Below are 19,768 nucleotides of genomic sequence, written 5' to 3'. Positions count from 1 at the left end.
CAGCCCTAATCTTCTATGATTCTATGATATTAGAGGTAACAGTAAGGAATGATGAACAGGTGGAAGTAGTCAAAGGACAAGGGGGTGTCTACTGCACTAGAGTTACTAAATAATTGCCCAAGTCACTCCATACCCCCTATTTAATGGCAGATCAGATGCCCTCCCCCCACTCCAAGTTCTAGAACACAGATATCAAGGTCAGCTGGTAGCAAAGCTCCCAGAGTCACCTGGCATAACAGTGTGAGCAAAGGTCTGGGATCCTGGAGGAGGATACCAGTGGGAAGGGTTCCAGTTACTGACTGAATTTAAAATTTTCTGTGACTGGGGATAGATTGTTTAGTCTTCTGGTATCACAGTCAACCCCCGCTGCTGGGAGGAGAATGGCAACATCATTGCTTTGCACAAAGAGGTGCACAGCAGGGTTTCCTTGGGAGCATAGGCCTCTCTTCAATTTGATTTTAGTCTAGTCTGCAGCCATCTGACCGGAACAGTGTTGGGCTAGACCACCAGGCTAGCCATCAGGGTTGCCACATGAATGGCAGAGTGACTCAGAAGCAACCATTCTGGTCATAGCTCTTAGTTTGTCAAAAGAAAAGCTGCCCCATGCTCTTAGGTCAGCCTGCTGGGGGAAGAGGAGTGGAAGGGGGGAAAGCCATGAAAGCAGTAAAGAGAAGAAGGTTCAGGTTAGGTTAGATAACGCTCCCAAGCTTTAAGATTCTTATCGTGAACTTGGAGACAGCTGAAAATTTTGACCAGAAAGAGCCTGATCCAGCCCTTCCTGCCTCTAGCCTGGGGTTTGAAATGCAGCCTTGAATTCTACACCTGCCATTTCACCTCCTAGCCTAGTTACATGCCATGCTGTAAAGTGCCAAGGTGCCAAGCTACCCAACAGCCGACTCTCTGCAAATCAGAACACTAGATATACCAAGGGCTAACAGGTGCACCCACAAAACTGTGCTCATAATAATTTTGGATGGCAAAATCAGAGACAGTTGAGGAATCGGGGTCATTAAGAGATTTCAGCAATTCCAGTCTGAACAGCATCAGGGAGTGCAGAGTCACATGAAAACAAATGTAAACCTCAGCCAAAGGAGCAGTGTTGTTAGATGAGTGCAGAGGTGTGGATATGGGGTTATTCTGGGTACCTCAGCAGTCCAGGTGCTCCATTCCAACAGCATTTATAGAGGCTCTTGCGTTTCACCAACAGAGACAAGACTATCAGCACGGCTAGCTGCAAAGAGAGCCAATGACAAATAATCAAAACAGTAAAAGTACCTATGAGGGTGCAAACCCCTGGCCCCATCTCTTTAAACTCTGGCCTCATGGGTGGATGTATGGGGATATCAGATACCCAGTGAGGTGTGCTGCTGTGCAAGAAGGTGCCAAACAGAGAGATGCTTATAGGTCTAAGTAACAGGGAATCAACAGTGGGCAATAAATCAGTCCCTGCCTGAGAGGGCTTGCAGCTCCCACGTGCAGGTTGGTGAAGCAATAGAATAAAGGGCAGGAACACCGTTCGTGTGGCACGGAATGAACCAAAGAACAAGAAAGGGAGCTAGAGCCTCAGTTGATGTACGTCTGTAGCTCCCATTGACTGTACCGGAGGCAGGCTGATTTATACACACTAGCTGAGGTTCTGGCCCTTATCTACACCCCAGTATTTGAACAGATATAGAACAAAGTGGGTCAATACAGTCTCTTGCCACCCTATTCCTTGTAACCTCTCTTCCTTCCTCCATCACTCCAGTGGTTTCACCTGAGATGCGTTGTCTTTTGTGATAATAATCCCGTTTCCAGGACACCAGATTCGTCTCTGCGCTGGGTGGCTCTACCCAACCTTGTGGATATACAGGCTCAATCAGCTTCTGCTAGGGCCACCTAGGCCCTAGCATGAATTTCTAATTCTCTCTGTTGAAGGGAAGCATGATCAGCGATTGGGGAACTCCAGAGAGGTCCAGGGGAGTACCCAGTCATTTGGGTCTTTCTCCCAACTATTCCAAACTTCGGGTGGTGGTGACCAAATGTCATTACCAATTAGTGCCAAGTGAGTGGCCTAGGTGAAGAGTTGCGGGCAAAGAGGATTTCAGTGGAGTTCTAGTGAACAGGCGTCTATCTTGCAAAACTACTACTGTTATTGGCATGCTTCCTGGGAACCTCTGAAGAGGGGCCAAAGGCTGAGTGGGACACAGGGAGCAAACTACACTAAAAGCGACCCATTGGGCAGCAAGTGGAAACATGAAGTACAGGCTGCAGCAGAGCATCTGTTCTTCTGATAAGCTAGGGACTTTCAGCACCTAAAGAGGTGCTTGATCGATAGCTCTGCTGAGTTAAACCTCAGGCACTCGTATCACTCTCATGAGCACGGCTCACAGATTAAGGCCAGAAGGGCCCTTGATGATCATCTGACCTTCTGCATGGTCCCGGCCGGAGAAGCTCCCCCATCCCCCAGTAATTACTGCCTCAACGATACAGACAAACGGATGTGACTTCCCTCAGAAGGCTGCACAAACCCCAGCCTCATCCAAAGATGGAATCTCGACAGATACTTACAGATATAGGAGCCATGCAGGTGTGATAAAGATGGTTGGGGATGGTGGGATCGCAGGCTGGGATAACACTAGGAAACTTACTGAAAGAAGAGAAATAAAGCCACTCAAAATATATTCATTACATAAAGGAAGAGCGAAGACTTAGGAAAATCAAATGTAATGACATGCTGTGCCTAGAGAAGCTAGAGGAGAATTCTGCAGTTGTGTTCTTCCAGCCTCAAGGAGAAAGTATATTTTTTATTCCCCATCGATTGCCCACTTGTGTCAATATCTTAGCCATGCCTACAAAAAGCTTGCCTTCTGCGGAGCAGCCCAGCGGGATGCTAGGCAGATTTTACATAGTAGTTTAAATATATTCTACTAATGGGAAAGGATCCGTATTACAAAAGGAAGAGCAACCAAATGACAGAGGGGCTGGAAGGGCTGATGTATGAGCAAAGATTAAAAGACATTCAATATGCATAGCTTGGCTCAGTGACTCAGAGAGACTGATCATCATGTAAAACATGTTTGACAGGAGTAAATACCACAGCCAGGAAAGAGAAGGGGAATTGTTTAGGGTGGACCAAGGCAAAATAACTAGGAGTAATGGGTTCTAATTAAGCAGAGGAAAGTTTAGGTTGAATATAAAGTCAAGTTGCTTAACAATGAGCCCAATCTTGCCAGCACTGAAGTCGATGAGCCTTTTGTCATTGACTTTAATGTGAGCAGGATGGAGTCTGATGGCTGTGAAAGAGGCTGCTGAGGGAGGTAATTAGAGACCTAGTCCTCACATAGTCTGGACAAAGCACTGGGGAATGTTTAGAGGAATGGGATCAAAGAGGCTAGGTGATGCTCCTAAAGTCCCAGCCAGACTCAATGTCAGAGTCATCCCCAAATGCTGACTCCCAGTCCTGTGTTAATTTCATTAGGAAACAGCAGCTGGAGGATTTGAGTAGGGATGGCAACCAAACATTCAGATGTTTGTGAACAATCTGGGGGCACACAGTCTACAATTCAGTATGAATTGCTCACAAAAGTTCCCAGACCTGGGACAGAAATACCACAAAATGCACTTGGGGGGCAGGGAGGAAGTGTTTTAAGAACTTTTCGAAACCTTTATAAAGGTTCAGGAAGAGTTTTGGATGAAACCTTGGTTCATGCATCCTTAGTTTTAATGGAATTCTATGTGAGGCTCGAAAGCCTCTCGGTTTGAAAACCATTCCTGCTTCATGTTACATGTCCCACAGGTCCCCTGACTTTGATGTAGCCTCCAGAGAAGAGTTATCCTGTGACAATACCCCATTCTATTGATGTTACCTCTTAACTATAGTTTTATGACACATATATCCAGCCACATTTGAATGTTTAAAGGCCTCTGAAACACAGCCAGGAGTCTAATGGCCCAAGCACAGAGCTAGAGACTTAAGTTCTAGACTTGACTGCCACTAGTTTGCCCAGTGACGATGGACAAATCACTTAATCTCTCCATTGCATCAGTTTCCCAATCTGTCAAACAGGGATTGTGCTTCATCACTTTTGTAAGGTGCTTTGAAAGCCACATCTGTGCAGCACTCTGTAATGACTATCATCATTATTGAACATCATTTGGTTTTAGATAGCCAGTCAGAAAGCATACCGACCTTCAGCGATCTCGGCTCTTTTCTGTGCTTACTGCAGGCAAACTGTAACATATGTACTTGAGTCTTCCCAAGCAGATTTCCATTTGCTCCTGCAGAGCTGGGTTTCAGACCGGGAAGAACCCATATTCTCTGTGTTTATTAAATTGTTCTGAGGTTACCATTAATGCAGTTATAGATACAGCTCTGGAAGTAGAACTGAAAATCTAAGTCAGACGGTCTGAAAATCTAAGTCAGATGATGATCAGAGTGTGATAGAGAAACCCTATACTTTAATTAGTGCTAACCACACAGCAAGTGTATAAACCATTATAAAGCAATCATAAAATGCTTCTACAAGCAGTCTGCATTTAAAAACACATTCAACTATTCCTGCTCCTCTTCTCTGCTAACTGCTCTCCTTTGCCATATTTGAAGTCTCCTATCATCTCAGGATTCCCCACCCCACAGAAGCACCACACACTTTCCATCTGAATGGCTTTTGTTTTAAAAGTAAGATAAACAAGAAAGAGCAAACAAAGTCTCCAAAGAGCAGCGTGTCTCCTCTGTAACAGGCAAAACAACAGCTGGCTATGCAGTATGAGTTAAATTCCTCTTCACCCATAAGCCACTCAAAACAAGGTCACAAGGCGATGTGAGATATATACCCCACAGCACCCAACAGCCTCATAAGCAGTTACAATGGAACAGTCCATCATTAACTCACAATGTAGAGTTAAGGATTGTTCAGCCAAGGAAGTTATTTAATTAGCTGAACATTGCAAATTGTCATACAATAGTAACAGCCTCCACTTATACATGAATTGTCATCTGAGGACTTAAAATCAGCCTACAAAAGATGGGTTGGAATCATTACCCCATTATAGTGATAGGTAGGCTGAGGCACAGAGAGGTAGATTATATTCTGAACATGACAGGACAAGGCAATGCTCTGCGCACGTTGCCTCGATTTTGGAACAAGCAGAGAAAGGACTGACCTGACTAACTCAAAGACTTTATCTTGAGCTCAGATCATGTTGGGACAGTTTTGGAATAGCAGGTAGTATTCGTGCAGTGCAGAGAAGAGCAAGACAGCTTCCTTTATGTATCTCTGTCATAGAATCATAGAATATCAGGGTTGGAAGGGACCTCAGGAGGTCATCTAGTCCAACCTGCTGCTCAAAGCAGGACCAATCCCCAATTTTTGCCCCTGATCCCTAAATAGCCCCCTCAAGGGTTGAACTTACAATCCTGGGTTTAGTAGGCCCATGCTCAAACCACTGAGCTATCCCTCTGCTCTGCAGAACATGTGGCATTAATACTTTCTTCTTTTCTCCCTGCTCACTCACTTTCATGTTCTGTGGAGTGTTTCTTGCACATGGGCGAACATTTAATAATGTTATGCTGACAGGTACTGGTGAGTGCAGGAATCACAAATGTCTTTGAGACAGGATGTGAACGCAGCCTTTAATTAGTGCTAACCACACAGCAAGTGTATAAACTTAGATTCATCTGTCAGGATGAATTAATCAGAAGATTCCCCCTGCCCCATGTAACACAAAAGGAGGTTGTGAACCTGCACAGGAGTTTGAACTGAGTGGGCCAGGGAATTGCTGTGAGGTGTGTGTATGGACGTGTGTATCTATCTATATACATTGCACACAAACTGAGACTGGACAAGAACAGAGAGAGAGACAGAGGTAAAAAGCAAGAAAGCCAAGCAGCAGCTGGTGAGCAGAGCATGATCCTGGATAAAGCTAGAGAGAGCCGTTGGGTCTGTTGGCTAAAGAGGCTTGGGCCTGTAAGCTAAGAAACTGCTCCTTTTGCTCTTGGTTCCTCCTGCATTTGGATAAGCTTCATTTATTCATTCCTTGTACTGAAACAAGACTTCATTAGAGAAAACACCACACTCCATCAATTTCTATTTCCATCTGGAACATCCCCAGGACAAGGGCCCATTGTACTAGCATCTGGGCATACACATACTGAGAGATTTTTTTATTATGGGACTGTGATGTTGCACCGCATAATGATTTATGGAAATATGCTTATGAAAGTAAATATGACATAACCGGAATATGTTTTATGCCAGATATGCCATGTAACATATCTCTACAAAGGTTATGATCTACTGAATATATTCATCCTATTTGTATGCATGTATCATTTTTGTATTTGAAGTTATGAATATTGGCTGTGTACTTGTTTGATTTTAAGTAGCCTAAGTAAGGCATTTGGTCAGCTTCTTTAGAAAGGAATTTGTCAGTTAAGTGCCCAATCAAGAAACACTTAACAGACAATGGATCTTGGAAGACTCCAATCCACATAAGAAGTCTACCTGAGGACATTCAAGGTAGCATGTGAACAATGGCTGCTACCTATAAGTTGAGTCATGCATGGAAATGTGACTTGCCCATGTGACTCCAAAACTCCATCTTATAGCTGGGATTCTACACAGGGGGAGGGAGGGGTATCCACCCACAAGAGAAAGCCTATTTAAACCCCTGGGAGACCCCTCCATTTTGTCTTCAGCTGGCTGAAGAGATAGCCTCTCCCCCATCAAAGGTTACCTGAAAGAGATTGGAACAAAGGATAGTAACCACAGTAGTGTGAGTGATTGCTGGACCCAGACTAGAAGGAGACTAGTCTGTAAAAGAAGCTTACTGGGACATCTCTGAGGGTGAGGTTTCATCTGTAATCACTTTCTTACTGTATTAGGCATAGACTTGTGTGTTTTATTTTATTTTGTTTGGTAATTTATTTTGTTCTGTCTATTACGTCTTGGAACCACTTAAATCCTACTTTTTGTATTTACTAAAATCACTTTTTACTTATTAATTCAGACAGAGTATCTATTAATACCGGGGGGGGGGGGGGAAACAGCTATGCATCTCTCTCTCTCAGTGTTATAGAGGGTGAACAATTTAGGAGTGTGACGGTGTCCCGCATAAGGCTTTATGGAAATATGCTTATGAATGTATATATATGATATAACTGGAGTATATTTTATGCTACATATACCATGTAACACATCCCTGTAGAGGTTATGATCTACTGAATCTATTAATCCTATTTGTATGCATGTACCATTTTTGTATTCGAAGTTATGAATATTGGCTGTATACTTGTCTGATTCTAAGTAGGTTTTAGTGAAGCAGTTGGTCAGCTTCCTGAGAAAAGACTATTCTCAGTAAGTGCCCAATCAAGAAACCCTTAAGCCAACAATGAACTTGGAGATGCCAATCCACATCTGAGCTTTTCCAGGAATGTGGCTTGGCTGGTAAGGAACTCAGTCATGCATGGAGGAGTGGTAGATACGCTGGAGGGCAGGAATAGGATACAGAGGGACCTAGACAAATTGGAGGATTGGGCCAAAAGAAATCTGATGAGGTTCAATAAGGATAAGTGCAGGGTCCTGCACTTAGGACGGAAGAACCCAATGCACAGCTACAGACTAGGGACCGAATGGCTAGGCAGCAGTTCTGCGGAAAAGGACCTAGGGGTGACAGTGGACGAGAAGCTGGATATGAGTCAGCAGTGTGCCCTTGTTGCCAAGAAGGCCAATGGCATTTTGGGATGTATAAGTAGGGGCACAGCGAGCAGATCGAGGGACGTGATCGTCCCCCTCTATTCAACATTGGTGAGACCTCATCGGGAGTATTGTGTCCAGTTTTGGGCCCCACACTATAATAAGGATGTGGAAAAATTGGAGAGAGTCCAGCGAAGGGCAACAAAAATGATTAGGGGTCTGGAACACATGACTTATGAGGAGAGGCTGAGGGAACTGGGATTGTTTAGTCTGCAGAAGAGAAGAATGAGGGGGGATTTGATAGCTGCTTTCAACTACCTGAGAGGTGGTTCCAGAGAGGATGGTTCTAGACTATTCTCAGTGGTAGAAGAGGACAGGACAAGGAGTAATGGTCTCAAGTTGCAGTGGGGGAGGTTTAGGTTGGATATTAGGAAAAACTTTTTCACTAGGAGGGTGGTGAAACACTGGAATGCGTTACCTAGGGAGGTGGTAGAATCTCCTTCCTTAGAAGTTTTTAAGGTAAGGCTTGACAAAGCCCTAGCTGGGATGATTGAATTGGGGATTGGTCCTGCTTTGAGCAGGGGGTTGGACTAGATGACCTCCTGAGGTCCCTTCCAACCCTGATATTCTATGATTCTATGGACATGTGACTTGCCCAGGTGACTCCAAAACTCCATTTTGTAGCTGGACTTTGCATAGGAGAAAGGAGGGGGTCTCCACCCACAAGAGAAAGTCTATTTAAACCCCTGGGAGACGTCTCCATTTGGTCTTCAGCTGGCTAAAGAGAGAGCCCTCTCCACCCCCAAGGATACCTGAAATAAACTGGAACAAAGGACAGTAACTACAGGGGATGTGAGTGATTGCTGGACCCAGACTAGAAGGAGACTAGTCTGTAAAAGGAAGCTTACTGGGTGAGGATTTTACCTGTATTCAGTTTTATTACTGTACTAGACTTAGACTTGCGTGTTTTATTTTATTTTGCTTGGCAATTCACTTTGTTCAGGCTGTTACTACTTGGAACCCCTTAAATCCTACTTACTGTATTTAATAAAATCACTTCTTACTCATTAATTAACCCAGGGTATGTATTAATACGGGGGGCGGGGGCAAACAGCTGTTATAGAGGGTAAACAATTTATGAGTTTACCCTGAAAATCTTTATACAGGGTAAAATGGATTTATTTGGGGTTTAGACCCCATTGGGAGCTGGGCATCTGAGTGTTAGAGACAGGAAAACTTCTTAAGCTATTTTCACTTAAGCCTGCAGTTGTTGGGGGACATGATTCAGACCTGGGTCTGGGTTTGCAGCAGGCTAGCGTGTCTGGCTCCAACCAGGCAGAATGGGGTGGGATCTGAGTTACTAAAGAGAATTCTTTCCTGGGTGTCTGGCTGGTGAGTCTTGCCCACATACTCGGGGTTTAGCTGATTGCCATATTTGGGGTCGGGAAGGAATTTTCCCCCAGGGCAGATTGGCAGAGGCCCTGGGGGGTTTTCACCTTCCTCTGCAGTGTGGGGCACGGGTCACTTGCTGGAGGATTCTCTGCACCTTGAAGTCTTTAAACCACGATTTGAGGACTTTGATAGCTCAGACATAGGTTAGGAGTTTGTTACAGGAGTGGGTGGGTGAGATTCTGTGGCCTGCGTTGTGCAGGAGGTCAGACTAGAAGATCATAATGGTCCCTTCTGACCTTAAAGTCTATGATTCTATGATTATTTATCCCTGGAGCTGCTAAGTGGTGGGCAAGGCTCAGTCCAGTTTGCCTTCAAGGGCCAGCCGGTCCATGGCACCATCCCATCGTCAACAGTGTGCCCTTGTTGCCAAGAAGGCCAATGGCATTTTGGGATGTATATGTAGGGGCATTGCCAGCAGATCGAGGGATGTGATCGTTCCCCTCTATTCGACATTAGTGAGGCCTCATCTGGAGTACTGTGTCCAGTTTTGGGCCCCATAGTACAAGAAGGATGTGGAAAAATTGGAAAGAGTCCAGCGGAGGGCAACAAAAATGATTAGGGGTCTGGAACACATGACTTCTGAGGAGAGGCTGAGGGAACTGGGATTGTTTAGTCTGCGGAAGAGAAGAATGAGGGGGGGATTTGATAGCTGCTTTAAACTACCTGAAAGGGGGTTCCAAAGAGGATGGATCTAGACTGTTCTCAGTGGTAGCTGATGAGAGAAGGAGGAGTAATGGTCTCAAGTTGCAGTGGGGAGGTTTAAGTTGGATATTAGGAAAAACTTTTTCACTGGGAGGGTGGTGAAACACTAAAATGCATTACCTAGGGAGGTGGTGGAATCTCCTTCCTTTGAGGTTTTTAAGGTCAGGCTTGACAAAGGTCAGGAAGATTTAGTTGGGGATTGGTCCTGCTTTGAGCAGGGAGTTGGACTAGATGACCTCCTGAGGTCCCTTCCAACCCTGATATTCTATGATTCTATGATCCCTGCTTCAAAGACACGACAGACAAAGGGTGGAAGGAATTATTTCCATTTTTATAGCTGAGGAGTTGAGTCACCCAGAGATTAAGTGAATGATCCAAGGTCACCCAAGCAGTCTGTGGGAGAGCGAGGATTAGAACTCAGATCATCTGAGTCCTGGTGCAGTGCCTTAACTATATGTTAAGAGGAAGCCTGATCACCACAAGCATGAGAGTTATGTGCCAAGCTAGCAACATCCAGTTCTCTTCCCTAATAATTTCCCCATATGCTTTAGATCAGAACTGGAGGCAGTACTTGCCCCAGCATTCCAGTGAACTAATTTGTATGTTTTAATATGCAGATTACACCCCCAGATTCCAACTGACTAAGCCTCCTCAAAAGGCTTCAAAGAGGCTGAGAAGGGTCTCCATTCTCTTGCAGGAATGGAAGAGAAGCAAAGAGAAAAAGTCGGCAAGATAGGAAAATGACAAAAATCAATAGAGGCTTCTACAGGGCCTCAGAATTCCTTGGGCTAGCCTTCTTACAAGGCACAGTCACAAGTGAAGAGAGTACCTATGCAATAACGCTGAACAAACATGGAAAGGAAAAAATTAAACAAAAATCTCCTCCAAGAGTGAATTTTTCTAGGCAAACTTGAATTTAAAATGCTAGACAACATCGTGAGTTGCCCTTACTTTTATTAACTTATAAGTACTTTCTGCAATACCAAGACCTCAGACCTTATGGTTATTCCAGCTTGTAGTAGGGCAGTCACCCAGCTCTTGTTAGGAAGGGGTTAAAAGCCGGGGTGAGAGGGAGGCTGGTTGGGTAAACAGTCACAGGTGTGGCCACACTCGATTAGGATCCAGCTGACCCTGATAAGAGGGCAGGCTGAGGGAGTGAGAGGAGACTCTTGTTCCAGCTGAGGAGCAGAGAGGACCAGGCTGCCTGGTAGAGCAAGCAGGGTACCTGAGGCAGGTCAGGACAGAGCAGAGAAGGGCAGAGCAGGGCTGAGGAGCTATGGCCTGGTGATTCCCCAGGCTGAGGCCTTGCTAAAGGCCAGGGGAGGTACTAGGGCTGCAGGGAGACATCTGGGGCTGGAAAGGCAGCAGGTCCAAACCCCTTTGCAGATTATGAGTGGCCACTTCAGACTGCAGTTTGCCCCTGAGGGAAGGGGCTAAATGAGGACTGGCAGTGGTTCACTGAGGCAAGGTGGGTTTAGGGTATTGGGATTCCCCATGGAGGGGAGACTCAGAGTGTGGGGGCACTGCTGTGGGGCAGTACCCCAAGGTAAGGGGCACTGGGGTCCAGGAGGGACATGGGGCTGGAAGTGCTATAAGTGGTGGAGATCAGGAGGAAGCAGGCATGGGTAGGAGGTGCTCCGAGGCTGGAACTGAACTAATTCCTAGACAACCAGCAGGAGGCACCGCAGCAGTGCGTGCCCGCCATGCTACACAGCTGTATAAATAGCAATCAAGTATTTCCCCTAGTGTTGCTGAGTTCTGCTTTAAGGTTAAGCACATTGATATGGAGATCAGATGTGCAACAGGAGAAAGGATTTGCTTTCACACACTGATAGCTTTAATGCAATGGGTTGTGCCAGACATATGGAATATTCTTGCCTGCCTCCATGATTCATCAGCAGTCCTCTTCCAAAGTGTTTAAAATACATGATGCCATCTTAAGATTGTGTGTTTTATATATTTTATATACTTAAATATAGATTGTTTTGCATCATATTCTATGACCAGCGTTAGTGAGTTGCAAGCAGGTCGACTGCCTGGGACCCCACACCACAGGGGATCCTGTGAAGCTAAGTTGCTCAGGCTTCAACTTCAGCCCTGTGTGATGAGGCTTGGGGGCCTGGGCTTCAGTCCCATGTGGTGGAGCTTTGGCATTCTGTCCTGGGCCCCAGAAAGTCTAATGCTGGCACTGCTTGTCAGACTCTCTTAAACCTGCTCACAGCCCTCCAGGGGGTCCCAGACCACTTGTTGAGAACCATGGCCTAGTAGATACACCATTGGACTGTGACTCAGGAGACCTGAATTTTACTCCCAGCTCTTCTACTGATTTGTTGAGTTAGGTCATTTCACTTCCCTGTCCCTGTTTCCTTCTGTAAAATGGGGGTAAATTAAATGCTTTGAGCTCTAGGGATAAAAAGCACGTTATTGGAATAAAGTTCATTTGAATGAGTTATTAGACCAGACTTCAATGACACCACGGAGGGGCTGGGGATTTTTTTGGGTGGTTTGGGCAGGGCAGGAAAGTAAGAATGGCTTTTGGATCAGATTGACAATACTCTGCAAGACTTTCCATTTTAGTAAAAATGTTTGGTTTTGTTTTTTAATGAAAAAAATCAGAAAATTTTCTTGGTCAAGATTCTCGTTTTATTTTCAAAACCTGAACATTTTTACTGAAGATTTTGGCAAGGTGTGTTTATTTTGATTAAGGAAAAAGGAATGATTTTTTCCCCAAAAATCTCCCCACAAAATTAAAAATTCTCACCAAAAACTAGCATTTTTCACCAAGATCTGGTTATGACAACCTACAGCACAGTTTAATGTTCAGTAGCATATTTTGTAAATTAGTGCATCTTCCATAATTCAGTCTTAGTAAATCTTTGCTGAAAGATTGGGACATAGTTCTCATAAAAAATGGCTGTCAGATATTTGCTATGGCAAAGTTCTAATGAATTTATGATATAGATATAAAAAGAAAGCTGTATTTTTTTAAACTTTACCCCCAAAATGTTTACTTGTGACCTGAGAGTAAGAATGAGACAAAGTTAGGAGGGGTCAAGAAGAGAACTGGAATGGAATTGGTAACAAAAGCTTCGATATTGCTTTTCATAAGAGCCAGGGGTGGAGTGACGGACATTCTTGGCCCAAAGTTTTCATTGAAATAAACAGATAATCTCAGAGCAGCCCTGTGAGCTACTGGAAATAAAGCAAACCTTTCTTCAGAAAGATGTTGGCACAACAAGTTTCTGTCTACTTGGATTGTCAATTGCTTGGGGGCAGGGAGCACCATTTTGTTCTGTGTTTGTACAGCCACTGGCACAAACCAGGGCCCCACGGCGCTGCTACAGTACAAACAGGTAAATAGTCCCCTCTCCCGCCCCCCAGGTGTGGGGAGGCAAGGTGATTGGCTCTAGTTCTCATTCACACAGAGACCCCTTAATGAGAATCAGGTCTCAGAGCGTAAATCATTTCGATGATGTGCCGCAGGTAGCAGCCCAATGGCACTTTACAGTGCAAGGGATGGGTGGGTTACACAACATGTTCATCAAGCAATGTGTTCCAGCAGAGGAGCTGGAAGACCCATTTTACAGCTGACATTTTGTTTGCACTTTCAGTGTGAGGGCAAAAACAATATCAATCTCCTCACACAGCAGAATTCTCCTGGCATCCTTACGGCATGATATGCCCTCACCATGCGGTAATGCCAGGAGATAGGGGGCAGAATTACATTAATCTGAGAGGTTTTCATCTTCCTGAGAAATCAGCTCATAGGACAGAGCCAAAGAGATTTGGCTTAAGTGGCAGCCACAGGCATTAATAACAAATGAACATTGGTTTTGGTGTCTAAGCCAGGAACAGAAAATCTGCTTCCTACTCACTCCTCCTCTGCTTGCCTGTCCCTGCCTCTCCCCCTGCTCTTCCCTCACCCCTAGCTTATCAGTGAGCCCTCCTCATTTTTGGAGACCCTAATTACCACTGCACTCCACCACCAGCTCTTGCCTCCTTTCTTCCCCCTCTTCCCCCCCACCCAACACTCACTCTAGCTGTGCTGAAAGCAACTCCTGCTAGAAGAGGGCACAAGGCCTCCTGGGAGGACGATCTTGTGGTGAAGGCACTGGAATGGGGCTCTGGAGACAATGCTTCAATTTTCTGCTCTTCCACAGACACCCTATGTGACCTTGGGTAGGTCACTCAGTGTCTCTCTACCCATGTGTACAATGGGGATAACAGGGCTTTCTTGTGAAGGGCTTATGATATAAATAGACAAGGCCTGGCTCTCAGTAGGTTTTTATACAGCACCTGGCACAATGGGACCCCTAGCCACTACTGTAATACAAAGATGAATACTTTGTCATAGACCCATAGGAATAGAAGGGACTGCAAGGATCATCTAGTCTAATCCCCTGTCAAGATGCAGGATTTGTTGTGTCTGAATCATCCAAGACAGATGGCTGCCCAGCCTCCTTTTGAAAACCACCTGTGAAGCTGATCTCCCCCATGCCAAGTTCTCCAGCATGGAACTGCTTCTCAGCTCCATGCTGAGTGGATCTCCATGCTGCCCCACTAGACTGCTGAGCCCCTTTTGCTTCCCAGCATGAGGCAGGGAGCCAGAGCAGCAGGAGGGGCCAGGTGAGAGGCTGTTTAGGAAGCTAACTTGGCAGGGAACAGTGTTAGCCATATATCCCACCCACAACATCTCTAGTACATGGGCAAATCACGAAGGCTCAAAAACCCTGTGATAGCCAATGCCCTTAGGGGTTGGCCAGTAGAATGGATGATTGGGCACATGGTTCAAAGAGGAGCCTGGAGTTCTGAAAAGGCTGCTGGAGAGATGGAATGGGAGGCAGGTTGGCTGCCTCTTTTAGGGGCCTGTGATAGATGAAGCGAGAGTAGCTCCCTTTTATGGACACCAAATCAGCCAGTTAGCTGTAAAATCCCTCTTGGTGTCTGTTCTCTGTTTGCTTTACCTATAAAGGGTTAACAAGCCCACAGGTAAAAGAAAAGGAGTGGGCACCTGACCAAAGGAGCCAATGGGAAAGGGCTAAAACTTTTTAAAATTGGGAAAAACCTTCCCTTTGTGATCTGTTGTTCTCTCTGGGCTGCAGCGACATGGAGCAGCAATGCTATAAGCAGGAATGCTGTATAAAGCTTTAAGCCTGGTATGAGAAATCATCAGATCATACCTAGAATTACATATTTGCAGGATTTCAAATAAGTAAGTAAATTAGAAATGTTTAAATAGATGCAATCAGGTTTATTTCTTTAGTTTGGCTTGTGGATCTCCTCTGTGCTAACCCCAGATGGTTTTGTTTGCTTGTAACCTTTAATCTGAACCCCCAAGGAAGCTATTTTGGGTGCTTGATTTTTGGAATTGCCTTTTTAAAATCTAGCAAAAGCCTAAGTTCCAGATGTTTTTTTTTTCCTTTTTGTTAAGAAAATTTACCTTTTTAAAGAACAGGATTGGATTTTTGGTGTCCTAAGAGGTTTGTGCATGTTGTTTGATTAGCTGGTAGCAACAGCTAATTTTCTTTGTTTTCTTTCTCAGCTCTTCCCCGAAGGGGGGTGAAAGGGCTTGAGGGTACCCCACAGGGAGGAATTCCAAAGTGCTCCTTCCTGGGTCCAAGAGGGTTTTTTGCATTTGGGTGGTGGCAGTGTTTGCCAAGCCAAGGTCACAGAAAAGCTATATCCTTGGGAGTTTAATACAAGCCTGGAGTGGCAAGTATTAATTTTTAAAATCCTTGCAGGCCCCCACCTTCTGTACTCAAAGTGCCAGAGTGGGGATTCAGCCTTGACAGGGCTGCTGCTGAATAAGAAGAGATGATGATTCAGGAGCCAGCCATCAGCAGCAAATCTATGAGCTGCCAGTGGAGGAGGATAGACCATGGGAGAAAGAGAGCAGGTGGGAAGGAAGAGAGAGAGGAACAGAACAGATGACAGAAGGGTGTGAAAAGCAGAGCAGTGGAGCGAATACAATATAAGCTTTAAACAAACGAAGGCCTGATTTTAGGCATCTTACTTTGGAGTTGTCCAACTTGATTATCATAGAGGGCTGAACACCCTACCTGTGACCATAAGCCCCCTTTAAAAGGAGTCCCAAGTTATGCCCCTTAAAATTAAGGCACCTAAAATCATTAATGACTGTTGAAAGTTTGGGCCCAAGACAAACCCCTCTCCATTACAGACAATAGAGAATGTTACTTTCAAGGGATAGTGCAATGGCCACAGTGAACAGGAGGGAAAGCAGGGCTGGGCAATCCCACCTAGATGAAGTATTTTGCAGACACATGCACTCCACACACTGACATTTGAGATCCTCATATCCTGAGATCTATCAGACCTGCCTTCCTCATAGAAGCACATGTCAGTCGTGTAGTAATAATATCTAGCTCTTATCTAGCACGGTACAGTTGTCTATCTCAAAGCACTTTACAAAGGTGGTCAGTATCATTACCCCATTTTACAGATGGGGAAACTGAGGCAGATTCAGAGGAAATTACTTGCCCAAGGTCACCCAGCAGGCCAGTGGCAAGAACCAGGAATAGAACTCAGGTCTCCCAAAACCCAGTCCAACACTTTATCCACTAGGCCACACTGCCTCCCTAAGTCACACACTGAGGGCTTGTCTTCATGTACAGTGCTACAGCGGCACAGCTGCAGCCCTTTAGTGAAGATGGTACTACACCAACGGGAGAGCTTTTTTCCGTAGATGTAGTTCATCCATCTCCCCGAGAGGCGGTAGCTATGTGGGAGAAGCTTTCCCATCGACATAGCACTATATACATGGGGGGTTAGGTCAGTACAACTATGTCACTCAGGGGTGTGGATTTTTTACACCTCTGAGTGACTTAGTTATACTGACACAGATCTGTAGTGTAGACCTGGCATTAGGGGTCATTGACTTATTTGGTCGTTAGTGGAGGACTAGAGAAGCATTCTGAAGATACTTCCCTGAATCTCCCTCATCTGCAAGAGTCTGCTCATTAGGTCTTGGGTTTGACCGGAAGAAGTGGTGTGTTTTTAAATCAAGGGCGCTACCTCAACTCTAGCTGAGACAAAATTCTAGTGCAGACAAAGCACTGTCGTGTTTACCTCAGTGTAGCTAGCCAAGGTAAACCATAGGCCTCCTGCACCAGGGTAAAAATCTTCCTGGGCCTTTAGTCTGTTGATGTAACAACCCAGTGGAGACATCACCGTGTAAGACACCCCCTCTTTTGCAGTGAAGACAGCCTATAAGAGCAGGTGTTTTAAGAGATTTGGGAGACTTTGCTTATTTCACAAGGGTAGAAATACCCATGGGACAATATTTCAGCACCTTCGCTTCTTCCAAATCCAGAAATGCAGAGGAACATAAAATCAGAGTCAGTAAATAACACGAATGTTCTAGAACCTTCAAAGCAAAACAGTAATTCAAAAAAAGCTGTGTTTAGTTTAATCCAACCTTTTTTGACAGTTCTCAGTGATCAACCTCCAATCAACATTTCAATGATATTTACCCTGATATGAATCAAGATTTAGAACCTCAGTCAAAATATTATCAGATTCTGCAAACTTTAGAGGCTTTTTGTTCTATACATGGTGCTAACCCCTATTCTTCTTGGCAACCCTAGAGCAAAGGAGTTAATTGTATTTCCACTGGGAAAGAATAAAAATATTCCATTCCCCATCATCCTTACATAGGAAGGATCAAATTCAAGAATGCTTACTGTTGATCATGTGCTTGAGTGCTGTCCTAAATCAGGGCAATAGAGCCAAAACTTGACAGTGCATGGAAATGAAACAAAACTTTGTGCCTAATCCTGCTCATATGGTTTGCAGGGGAGCAGGATCAGGTGGAAGTGAGAAAGAAAATGTGCTTTGCTAAGGCATGGTGGAGCAGATGCAGGAGCTGTTGTCTCTGCAGTTTGCATGGTAACAAGGATTTGCCACAAGCCATCAGCTCTTGCTAGCAATACACTATATAAATGCATCTAAATATGCAGTTAATCCAAAGGGATAATATTTTTCCCAAGACAACAGATACATCGTAATGCTGCAGTAGTTACTGAAAACATCAACTTGAAACAAGTGTTAGATGGCTAAGTGGCAAAGGACTCCTTTGAGAGCACCCTGCACATAAACAATGTCACCAACATGGACCTACAAGACTGGGGTACCCACATTGCAGTTATGGGATTGTCTCCCCCGGCAGACACTTGGGGATTGCAACACAGCCCTCAGGAGCTAAGAGCATGAGCTGCTACAACTTAGGCTAAAGAGCCAAGGCTCCTTAGCTGTGGGGTTTAAACTCACTCATACCCTCTGTGGATTGGACACAGACTTGGACCTGTAACACACATACCAATATGGTTACACAGTCAATGTAATGTATAATGCATTGTAATGGAGAACTCTGTCCCATATGGCAAAGCAACTGTCTTAACTGGCCTGGGTGGTATGTCCCAACCTGCAGTTGTCAACAGGAGCCAATTTAAAGTGCCCATGCCAGGAAGTAGGAAAAGTTGGAGAGAGGAAGTAGAGAGGTCCCTTAATGATACCATGGGCCAGCTGTGGTGTCATGCAATGCTGCATATCACAGCCTCTCATCCCCAAAAATCAGATGTCGTGAGCAGCAACAAAAAGCAACACCAGTGCAGTGATGCACAGATAACACTAACATAGCGCTTTGCATGCTGAAGGAACATCAGTACATGTGCCAGGTAGCTGGAGGTTATTAGTTCCATCTTAAAGATGGGGAAATTGAGGCATAGAGTGGTCAGGTTTTATAACCAGAGTCAAGTGTTGCTACTGACAATTTTTTATTTGGTCATTTTTCTAAAAAGTCACTAGTGGGAAGTAGCAACGAGGAGAAAGTTGGGAGGGTGGGGAGACAGGAAGAGTTGTGCATGCATGGAGGGGAGTTCCTACTTTCCTTGATCAGAAAAATAAAATTTAATTCCAGGAAAATGGGAATTTGAGACAAAAAATGATTCCCCTGCCTAACTAAGGTCAGGGTACCCTCCAGCTGCAGGGCATAACTGGGAAAAAAAAACCCAAGGGTTGATCACTCACTCATCTTGTGGCATCTCGGGTTCCATGGATTCATACATGTACCAATCAGAACTGGCAAAGTCATCATAAGCAAGGGAGCCGTGGGCTGCCAAGGAGCTGTCGTTCACCATTCTCTTCTCTCTCCACCTCCTCTGGGAAAAAGAAAGAAGAATTAAAAAAAAATTCTTGCCTTCTGCTCTTGGTAGAGCAAAAATACCCACAAGGATTGCAACAAATATTTTCCCTGGAGTTCTCTAGGGTCAGTTCAAAATGCTAAGTTTGCACAGGCTACTTTATGCTCTCGGTACTGGAGGGTCACATTGACGGATTGGGAGGTGGGGGGTAAGAATCTCTCCCTTCCAGTTAGGACTCTTTGCCATGTGAATTTGCATCATTTCAACAGCTGATACAAACAAAAGTAAAAAAGCCAAATCTCTACCGTGAAAAATCCAGTCTTGATTGGAGCTAAAAAGATTAAAGAGCTCAAAGCATGTTTAACTGGGTCCCTTCCACTCTCTCCTCCACCCCTCCTACCCAGCCTCAGTGCCCAGAGAATCAGAGTCTTTGTTTCAGTTACTTAACAGCATTTACATGAAAGCCTGGGAGTTGTGCAAGAGTCAAGATTTGGCTCCCTAGCAAGACACAGGCTAATCTAGAAAAGAATCAAGAAGGTCAGTGCGGTAACTGTCTGAACACAGGATTGAGCCAGGCTCTGCTCCCTTCCTGGGGCATTTTAAGCTGCTGTACCACATAGTACATGGCTATACCAGTCAGAAACAGTCCCCTGTGCTTTTCACTCAAGCTGATGCTGTAACTCCTCTGCCTCTAGCCTTCATTTCATCTGGGACATTTCAGACCCTGGAGATGAGTCAGCAATGACGCTGCTTCTCTCTGTTCTACTGCTGAAGAGAAAG

General features: G+C 44.9%; 1 protein-coding gene across 1 annotated transcript in view; it reads right to left on the bottom strand.

The window, feature by feature from the left end:
- STRA6 (signaling receptor and transporter of retinol STRA6) overlaps positions 1 to 18,985 on the bottom strand; it is a 44,956-nt gene extending 25,971 nt beyond the window's left edge. Inside the window, 3 exon segments of the mRNA XM_077828459.1 lie at positions 1,146 to 1,231; positions 2,551 to 2,629; positions 18,876 to 18,985. Of these exon segments, the coding sequence (XP_077684585.1) occupies positions 1,146 to 1,231; positions 2,551 to 2,629; positions 18,876 to 18,985 (275 nt within the window).
- Positions 18,986 to 19,768: the final 783 nt, after the last annotated feature.

Source organism: Eretmochelys imbricata, chromosome 10, assembly GCF_965152235.1.
Source record: "Eretmochelys imbricata isolate rEreImb1 chromosome 10, rEreImb1.hap1, whole genome shotgun sequence".
Taxonomy (NCBI): Eukaryota; Metazoa; Chordata; order Testudines; family Cheloniidae; genus Eretmochelys; species Eretmochelys imbricata.
This window is presented reverse-complemented; position numbering and strand designations above follow the sequence as displayed.